The sequence below is a fragment of the Papaver somniferum genome, chromosome 10 (assembly GCF_003573695.1).
Source record: "Papaver somniferum cultivar HN1 chromosome 10, ASM357369v1, whole genome shotgun sequence".
Lineage (NCBI taxonomy): Eukaryota > Viridiplantae > Streptophyta > Magnoliopsida > Ranunculales > Papaveraceae > Papaver > Papaver somniferum.
This window is the reverse complement of record NC_039367.1, coordinates 29,370,385-29,380,094: the sequence shown is the minus strand read 5'-3', so window position 1 is coordinate 29,380,094 and position 9,710 is coordinate 29,370,385. Positions and strand designations below refer to the sequence as shown.

At 37.3% G+C, this 9,710-nt stretch overlaps 2 protein-coding genes across 2 annotated transcripts in view; one reads left to right on the top strand and one right to left on the bottom strand.

Moving 5' to 3' along the window:
- The window catches only part of LOC113319385 (serine/threonine-protein kinase AtPK1/AtPK6-like), a 5,018-nt gene extending 1,217 nt beyond the window's left edge, over positions 1–3,801 (top strand). The window contains exons 2-7 of the mRNA XM_026567645.1: positions 305–563; positions 2,084–2,166; positions 2,256–2,376; positions 2,518–2,691; positions 3,136–3,243; positions 3,329–3,801. Coding sequence (XP_026423430.1) covers positions 305–563; positions 2,084–2,166; positions 2,256–2,376; positions 2,518–2,691; positions 3,136–3,243; positions 3,329–3,619 — 1,036 coding nt within the window. The 3' untranslated portion in view covers positions 3,620–3,801. The remainder of the gene's footprint in view (positions 1–304; positions 564–2,083; positions 2,167–2,255; positions 2,377–2,517; positions 2,692–3,135; positions 3,244–3,328) is intronic.
- A 1,559-nt stretch (positions 3,802–5,360) lies between these two features.
- Positions 5,361–7,776, bottom strand: LOC113317548 (probable inactive receptor kinase At1g27190). The gene has a single exon (XM_026565684.1). It carries the CDS (start codon positions 7,661–7,663, stop codon positions 5,792–5,794), a length of 1,872 nt encoding a protein of 623 aa, XP_026421469.1. The 5' UTR covers positions 7,664–7,776; the 3' UTR covers positions 5,361–5,791.
- Between the last annotated feature and the right edge of the window lie 1,934 nt (positions 7,777–9,710).

Below are 9,710 nucleotides of genomic sequence, written 5' to 3'. Positions count from 1 at the left end.
GAAGAAGAAGAAGAAGAAGAAGAAGAAGAAGAAGAAGAAGAAGAAGAAGAAGAAGAAGAAGAAGAAGAAGAAGAAGAAGAAGAAGAAGAAGAAGAAGAAGAAGAAGAAGAAGAAGAAGAAGAAGAAGAAGAAGAAGAAGAAGAAGAAGAAGAAGAAGAAGAAGAAGAAGAAGAAGAAGAAGAAGAAGAAGAAGAAGAAGAAGAAGAAGAAGAAGAAGAAGAAGAAGAAGAAGAAGAAGAAGAAGAAGAAGAAGAAGAAGAAGAAGGAACCTGATGTAGAACAAGAGGTTCAAGTGGAGAAGGAGAAAAAAAGAAGTTAGTAAAATGGGTCCTGGAGATTTTGTGATAATGAGGGTTGTTGGGCAAGGGGCATTTGGGAAAGTGTTTTTAGTGAGAAAAAAAGGGTTTGATGAAAATGATGAGAGTGATGGGATTTTTGCAATGAAAGTGATGAGAAAAGATACAATTATTAAGAAGAATCATGTGGATTATATGAGAGCTGAGAGAGATATATTAACTAAAGTTGATCATCCTTTTATTGTTCAGCTCAGATATTCCTTTCAGGTACTCAATTCATTCATTTTTAGTTTTTTTCATTATTTGATTGTTAGAGTTTTCAAATTTTGGTGAATGAAAATATGCAAACTTTAAGAAAAAATTGAAACATTTTTGTGTACATTATGAAGAACTATACAGGAACTAAAGAATTCTATCAATTCAAGTGGTTTGTTAATTGATCAGAACATATTTGTGAATTTGCACTGAATTATATGTTTAAGCGATTTTTCTGTCAAATGCTTCTTGGCACACTTAAACTCTATCAGCTTGAGGAGTAACAAAACAATTGTCACATGATCATAAAGGAAGATGCTAATGTTTGCTTATCGAAAAATTGTGCATGAGGAACTCCTATCGATGACCCTGTGGATTCTCCCAGAGTTAGAATTTAGAGAGTTACCGCACTTATTAAGCCTTGCAAACAGATAAGTTCTTCAAACTAGATTGAAGTTGCATCTATGCTGTTTCTTGTTGATTGTAAAAGCACACGAGGATAGACCTTTTTCCCCTTTGCATTTTGAACCACTTGTGAAATGATGTGTTGTGTCAGTAGCATGGACCAGCTTCTAGCCTGGGTTTGTTCGTGAGGGCTCGTAAGATTCTTGTTGACAAGATTCTCAACATGCTTTTTTCTTACACCACCATGTCTTGGTTAGGAGTAAGAACAACATGTACATTCTAATTTTGACAAGTCTAGAAACTTTTTACATATCCGTATATTGGGTTTAACTAGCTATCATTTGTATTTTTTAATGAAATGTACATCTTAGCTATTCTTATTGGTATGCTGAAAGTAGACGCTACCATCTATAGTATTTATATTCACAGTTATGACTTGGTCAAAAATGGGTAAGTTGGCGACGTAGGTACACATTGGTATGTTTTCTTCTATATCCAGATTCAGAAGTACTAGAGCTACTGGTCATCATAGTGGAAATATTGTCATCTGAGTTAGGAAATTGATACACCATCTTGTCACTTTGAGTTATAACTGTTTGTGATTTTGGATACTTCTTTTTAATTGCCATACTGCCAACAGTTTTCAGTTTTATCTGATGGAACACTGCTTTTGCATGCTTTAGAAGGAAAAGAACACGATAGAGTAAAAATAGCACTTAACTATAGGTAGTCCAATAGAGTTCAATTAATTGAATAAATTTAACTTAAGGAAATATAAGGTATACATTGCCATGTCTGTGATGTTGTATATTTAAATGTCTTGTGAAAGAATGTGATTGTTAGGCTATTAGGATAAAAGGGACTTGTATCTTCCGCTGGCCTTTGGACTGAAGTATTAGTTGCCATTCGAACTGTTTGAGAGAGGCTGGTGTAGAGAGAGGAGAGCAAAAGTGGAGTCGTGATCTGAATATATTCATGACTAAGAAAGGGAGTATTTTAAGTGGATGTTGGCTAAGAGAATGCCTGTCTATGTTATTTTGGTCTCTTCGTATTCATATATTTTTTTTGTCTCGATCACCTTGTTTGTACTTTTGGGTTAGTTACTTTCTTTTGGTGCAAATTTGCAGACGAAGTCTAAGCTGTATCTGATCCTGGATTTTATAAATGGAGGACATCTCTTCTTTCATCTGTATCGGCAGGGAATTTTCAGGTATATTATTCCATTTGACCATTTGCACCATTAGTTATGGGCGTATTGTGCATATGTTTGATACTGGCTTTTGGGTATGTATTCGGTAGTGAGGATCAAGCAAGGGTTTATACTGCCGAGATAGTTTCTGCTGTTTCACATCTTCACGAGAGGGGAATCGTGCACCGGGATCTTAAACCTGAAAATATCCTTATGGACAGTGACGGGCATGTAAGGTCATGCCCAGATACGTTATATCGTGTTTTTGGTGCATACAAAATATCTGTTCAAACTGTTCTATTTTCGTTTATTTTCTTACATACATTTTAAAATTAGTACATCATGTCCTTACATCCTAAACCCGTCATGCAGGTTATGCTAACTGACTTTGGAATGGCAAAAGAAATTGACGAATCAAGCCGATCAAATTCAATGTGTGGAACAACAGAATACATGGCTCCGGAGATCTTGCAGTCTAAGGGCCACAATAAAGATGCGGATTGGTGGAGCGTCGGGGTACTCCTGTATGAAATGTTAACTGGCCAGGTAAACCCTCTTAATAATATTTAACCCCTTCTGAGCCGGTAGTTCCGTGAATTTTGGATCTCCAGTGGTCAATTCTTACTTTTTGATGGAGTTTTGCGAGATAATTTTGGGTGTTTGCTAATCAGATTAATTATATCTACCATAGAATACAAATCATGTGTTGTTTGCTTGTTGACCTCACACAGGGGTCATCAATGTGGTGCATGATTTGTGGAACTCCTTTCTTGGAGAATCTCATTATGCATGTGGTGGTCTAGATTTTAAACATTATTTGCCGAGACAATTTAACCAGCATGTTCAATACATTTTTCACGTGAAACAAATAGATCGAAAGCAAAAATCTTGTTCTAAGCGGATCATGTGGTTTGGAGGGTAAACATTGAACTGCTCTTGATCTTCACATATAGTGCTGCTGTTCATTGAAATTCTATTTTGTTCTTCCAGCCTCCGTACACACACGCCAATCGGCAGAAACTTCAACAGAAAATCATTAAAGAAAAGTTCAAGCTCCCACCGTTCTTGACCAGTGAAGCTCACTCTTTACTTAAAGCGGTAAGAACCAATGTGTTTTTTCTGTCAATTATCTGGTGTACATGTTTCTTAATCTGATGAGGAACAAAAATGTTGTGTCTGTCAGCTACTGCAAAAAGAGCCAGAAAGAAGGTTGGGCAGTGGGCCTACCGGAGCAGACGAAATAAAGAAGCATAAATGGTTCAAGTCGGTAAATTGGAAGAAGTTAGACGAGAGAGAATTCAAACCGAAGTTCAAACCAGATGTATCTGGCACAGATTGCACAGCAAATTTCGATCAGTGCTGGCTAGCAATGCCGGCGGACGACTCACCAGCTCCCACACCAACTTCAGGTGAACATTTCCATGGGTATACATATGTTGCACCCAACCCATGGCTATCAAACGAGTCATTATGACTAAGCTATGCCAAAAACCTTATTTTTCTTCTAATTGGGTGTCATTGTAAATTATCATGGGCATTGCGTCAATGGGTTGCATACTCGTAAAACTGGTCTTCTGCATGTTTAATTTCCAAGTTTATAACTTTTATGGACCGATGATAATAGTTAAAACTTAAAATTGGATTATTAGTGATCTTCGACCTTCCTTGAATAAATCTTCCCTGGCGGCGTTAAATGGATGGAATTGCATGATTTGTAGCTGAGAGTGCTAAGACAAGCAACTAAATTAGAGGGAAAAAACCGCCGTTCTACATCAAACCTCCCAGCTGAAAATTGGTCAATGAGATCTTTTGCATCACTTTTAATAATAAGGTGAGTAAACTTTTGCTCAACTGCTTGCCGTTCTACATCAAACCTCCCAGCTGAAAATTGGTCAGTGAGATCTTTTGCACCACTTTTAATAATAAGGTGAGTAAACTTTTGCTCAACTGCTTTTTTTAGGACAACCCAAATAGCTCTAGCTTCAGCAGCAGATTTAAAAGGAAGCTTTATTTGTGAAGTCCCTCGTTACATAGCCTGCACCACTATCCATAGATGTTTCATTAACGGCACCATGGGGCATCCATTTATCATGATGACTAATAGTGATACGAAGGGATCTGTAGCTTGGGTTTCCTAGTTAATAAAATAGCTCTAGCTCCACTGATGACAGCAGAATGGGTTTCTTTCTTCTGGTTATTGGTTTCTACTACTCCACAAGGACCATAAAACAAAGATAGACAGGTTCAAGGACTCCAAAGATATTAGTCTATTTTGGACATGGACAGCTCATATGTGGTTGATATGGACCCAAGTTTCAATTCTTTAAAGTTTGTGAATATCAAAAATCAAGATTAGGTATTTGACCACCACTTTGGAATATGTACACTTTTTTTGACTTCCTACAAAAACATAAAAAAAAAACTCCCATTTATTGTTGTCACGAGAACACTGTGATGCATACAGCTGAATTGGAAGGAAAAATAAAGGATTAGGTTTTGCAATAATCACTTGCTTGCTGTTGAATACCTTTAATATATCCCACCAACTGGACAGGAATCTGATAAGATTGTTTTACTCATAAATAACAACCTTTACAACTGCAACACTTTCTCAAATACTGCTCGAATGAAACTCTGCATGGTTGCAGGGTATCTTTGCTTGGTAATGGTAATCTTATGTGGAATTTGGTAATCGCCCGTCGTAGCCCTGCACTTTCTGCAACAAAGTTGCTACAGGGGCACCAAATTACTCGAGAGGTTACCAGTTCTGTGATTAAGATTATTTTGTTTCATATAGATTTGGTAACCTCCAAAGTTATCGAATGCAAATGATAATTCTCCCTCTCTCTCTCTAAGCTACATGAGAAATTTTAAACAACTTTCTGCCTTAAAGAAATAAGAAATTTTAAACTTTCTGCCTTAAAGAAATAAGGGATAAATAAAATAAATTCAATCTCTAATCTGCACAAAGACTATTATAAAGCTGGCTGACAAACTTATGTAGCTGTCGTAGAAGGGATATTCCATAACTTTGATGTCGAAAAAAGGAAAAAAAAAACGCAAATCTTCCAACACGGTGAAAGAAACTAATCTTTAAGGATGTTCTTGAATGACGTCCACTTCTCCAGAGCCATGAAGATGTATACATACTCGCTAAGCCACTACACGGCCATCAACAACATCTCAATAAACGAACAAGACAGTATCATTGAAGGATTTCTTAATAGACATTGATCACAGTAGAGATTGTTTAGAACCAGAAGGCATTGGACACCAGAATAGAGATAAAAAAGTGCGCATCCATACTAAAGGACAAACAGTTATACAACAGAGCCTATCCAGATAACACAAGCTTTATCTCTATGGATGCATGAGAAATGCATTTCTGTTCCCGGAAACATCCCGATGGATTGCTAAATCTTCTAGGAATGGAGCATGTTACAGATACAAAAGGAGCCTAAGAGGTTCCTTTGTATGAATTGAGAATTCAAAGTTTCGTGGAATGAGAAAAGCTAACATTGAAATATTTTGTTTTATACACATCTAAACAACAAATGGGGTTTGTAATAAGGAAGTTCGAGTGAAATAGAAAATCATACCGTTGACATACAAGCTCGACACACCTAACATGAGCCACAGAGATCGTTCATTGACAGTCGATCTCTAAGGGAATTCTGACATGCTGACGATCAGGTTCTTGTTTACCAAATATCAGCGGGAACTCCTCATACTGTTCTGAGAAACCATGTACTGCACCAAGTGTCTTCAGTGACTGGTGAACCTGGTACATAGAAGACCTGTCCTTGGGCCTAGGAACCACACAAGCACTTGCAATCTTCAGAACCTGTAGAATTTCATTGTCATGACCTTTTCCGCAAATAGACTTATCAATGACATCCTTGATCTGACCAGCAGCCGTGAGCTGATCCACCCAATCTACTAAGTTACCCTTGAAATCCTCATCTGGTACACTGACATCAAGGGGCTTTTGCCCTGTCACCAATTCCAAAAGCACAACCCCAAACCCATAAACATCACCTTTCAGGGAAGCAACCATGGTGCTCGAATACTCCGGAGCAACATACCCAAACTCTCCTAAAGTACCACTCATAAAAGTACTATTATGAGTAACATCAGAATTTATGAGCTTCCCAAGACCAAAATCAGTTATCCTAGGATCAAAATCATCATCAAGAAGGATTGAATTAGAGCAAACATTTCGATGCAGAAAAGGAGGTTGGCATCCATGGTGAAGCCAAGCCAATCCCCTGGAAACACCAATACTAATCCTAAGCCTAGTTGACCAATCCAACGGACCATCTTCACTATTCAAATCGCCTTCTCTATGCAATTGAGAATACAGAGTTCCACTAGGCATATGTTTATACACCAAGAGTTTCTCATCTAGCACAACACAAAAACCCAAAAGTGGTACCAAATTGGGATGCCTTAGTTGCCCCAGTCTAATCATCTCAGTGCGGAATTCCTTCTCATCAAGATTACAATTAAGGAGCCTTTTGATTGAAAGGGCTGATCCATCCGGAAGTACTGCCTTATACGAAGTTCCCGTTCTAGTGGAAATGATGATCGTTTCCTTACTAAAATTATTAGTGGCAGCCATTAAATCTCCTAACTTGATCTTCACAAGAGGTTTCTTAAACAAAGTGACTTGAACTTGTCTATGGCTCTTTAATCTCTCTCCCCATCTACTGTCATCATATTTTCCAGCAGCTCTACGCTTACGGTTATATCTCACAAAGAACCACCACCATAGACCAAATCCAACCAACAATGAAATCACAGCACTTGAAACACCAGCAGCAATTATAATCACTATTTTACTACTCTTTCCAGCAGCACCACACCTAGATCCAAGAGGACCACCACATAGTTCACTATTTCCTTCGAAATTAGCACGATTAAAACTCGTCAAATTGAACGGAATTTGACCAGATAAATCATTATTAGCAACATTAAATTCTATAAGACGAGGCAGACTAGCAAATTGAGGAGGAATTGTACCAGATAATCGATTATTCGACAACTTGAGCTTATTCAAATAGGTACAATTAGCCAAGTTTGAAGGAATTTCACCAGAAAGTTGATTTCCGGAAAGATCTAGAGTTGTAATATAAGGTAACCAAGTACACAGTTGAGAAGGAATTGTACCTGAAATCTTATTATCTGAGAGATCTAAAGTCTGAAGACTTGCACAGTACTGTAAAGAATCAGGAATTTGTCCAGAAAGTTCATATGATGAAAGTGAAACACTAATCAGTCGATCTTCTTTAGCGTTCCAGCAAGAAACACCAGAGAGTTTACAGATAAGACCAACTGATGAATTATCAAAAGTCCATGATTCTAATCTTCCTTGAGGGTCTTTAAATGCTGCTTTTACGCCTTTCAAACATCTTATATCATCTTCTATACCCAAAACAACATCAGAAATCACAAAAACCAAAGCAAGAACTGAAATTCCAAGAAGAACCCTTTTTTCATTTCTTGATGATCTGTTCATGGTAGTAAGAAAAGAGGAAACTTGATGATTTTTTTTCTTCTCAAAACATGGATGAAATTAGGGTTAGGGTATGAATAAGCTGTGGTGGTGTTGATTTCCGTGTGGAGGAAGATGGAAAAAAAGCGTTAATCCCTTGATTCAGTCTCATTTGGAATCAGTCTCAAATTAGTTAGATTGGTTAAATATTGTTCAAAATTTAAAATGGTCGGTGTATGATGTTGTTAGATCAAAAAATACGTAAGTAATTTTTTTTAAAGAAATGTCGAGTATTTTGATTCAGTGCTTCATTCATAAGAAAAACTCGAGTTTATCATTTTCTTCTTTCTTCTTTTCTTTCTCATTTAAAAAAAAAAACATCATTCAAATATCCCTCAATATTTCTTTCATTTTCATTGTAAAGATACCCTTGTGGAATATATTTGTAGTTTAAATTTATCGATACAATTTGGAAAAGTTAAACTGGACTAGTATATTCTTGACGCGTGAAAGCGTCGATTCAACCTTCTTTGGTATAATATTGTATGTGAGCAAAACCTAATAATTATAACCCATATATATAGTGAATCAGCCAGGTAGAACTGTTCATATACAATTTGCTTTGGGTACTTTAGCTTCTCATCATCTTGATGTATTTCCAATGCCTAAAAAGATTACAAACAAACTAGATGGTATCCAAAGACGTTCCCGGTGGGATAAGAAAGGTAGAGCTAGGGTTGGGTACTTTAGGAATTAGGATAATGTCACTAAGCCTATAGTTTTAGGAGGCCTAAACATTAAACATTAAGAAAACTGAACACTTGAATACAACCTTACTAGCTAAGCTTGCTTGGAGGCTTTTGACTGAACCAAATGCTCTTTGGATTCAGATTTTATCCCATAAATATTTTCCTAATAGTAATCCTCTTCATGCTGTGAATCAAGGAAATGTGTCATGGATTTGGAGAGGTGTTTGTAGAGGTCTAGAAATGATTAATAAAATACTATTGTTGGAAGGTTGGAGATGGAAATAATATTGAAATTTGGAAGGACAGGTGGGTTCCTAATAAAAATGGCTCTTTAGACTTTACATTTGTTTCTTCTAATATGAAAAATGTGAATTAACTTAAGTTGCATGCGAAAAAGGAATGAAATGTTAAACTTTTAAACAATCTTGTTTGTACCCAGAAATATTTCCATACACTAAACACGATGATTTTGGTGATGATGATCAGAACTAGGGTTATACACAAACCAAGCTTAAAGATGATAGACACGGATTTAACGTGGTTCGACATGGTTTTCCTACATTCACAGACGAATCCCCATAGGGAGAGACATTTTATTTATGTATCGGTTACAATAATTTTTGATCCCTTTTAGGGTTTGCTGGTATATCCCCTCTCCCTTCCTTTAGGGTTATAATTCCCCTTATTTATATAGTTGCGAATTATGCCCTTCCTCTAATTTCAAGGTAGGGATGAATCGTCTTTACTTGCCCTGCATGCCTCCTGACATTAATTTTCCATGCATGCCTCCTGGCATTAATCTTCCATGCATGCCTCCCTGTATTAATTTTCCATGCAAGAAGACTGGCTTGGATGGTTGACAGGCATAACGGGCTGGCAGTACGGATGGAGAATTCCGCCTGTGGACATGGCTGAGCAACATGGCCGGGGGAGATGTCCAGGAACTGGTTGGCAGCATCGCTGGAAATATGGACGAAAACTGGCTAGAAGTGCGACTGGAAATTTGGCTTCGATAGTTGACCGACGATTGATTTTTCCATTGTCCGGATGTTGACTTTGTCCACTGACCAGTCGTCGACTTTACGAAACGCTTGGACTAACTGGTAGATACATCGGTTGGCTGGATGGCAAGCTTGGATGAGGGCCAAAGGTGATTCGAGTAACAATTACGCCCATTATGTGGCATTTTTACTCATGGTACAAACGTCGCCCCTGATGAGTGCCAAATATTGTATATATTTATCCCTTTTTGTTGGCATTTAACTCATCTTTTATGCATTAATTCTACATTTTATCCCATATTCTGTATTTTCATTGTTTTC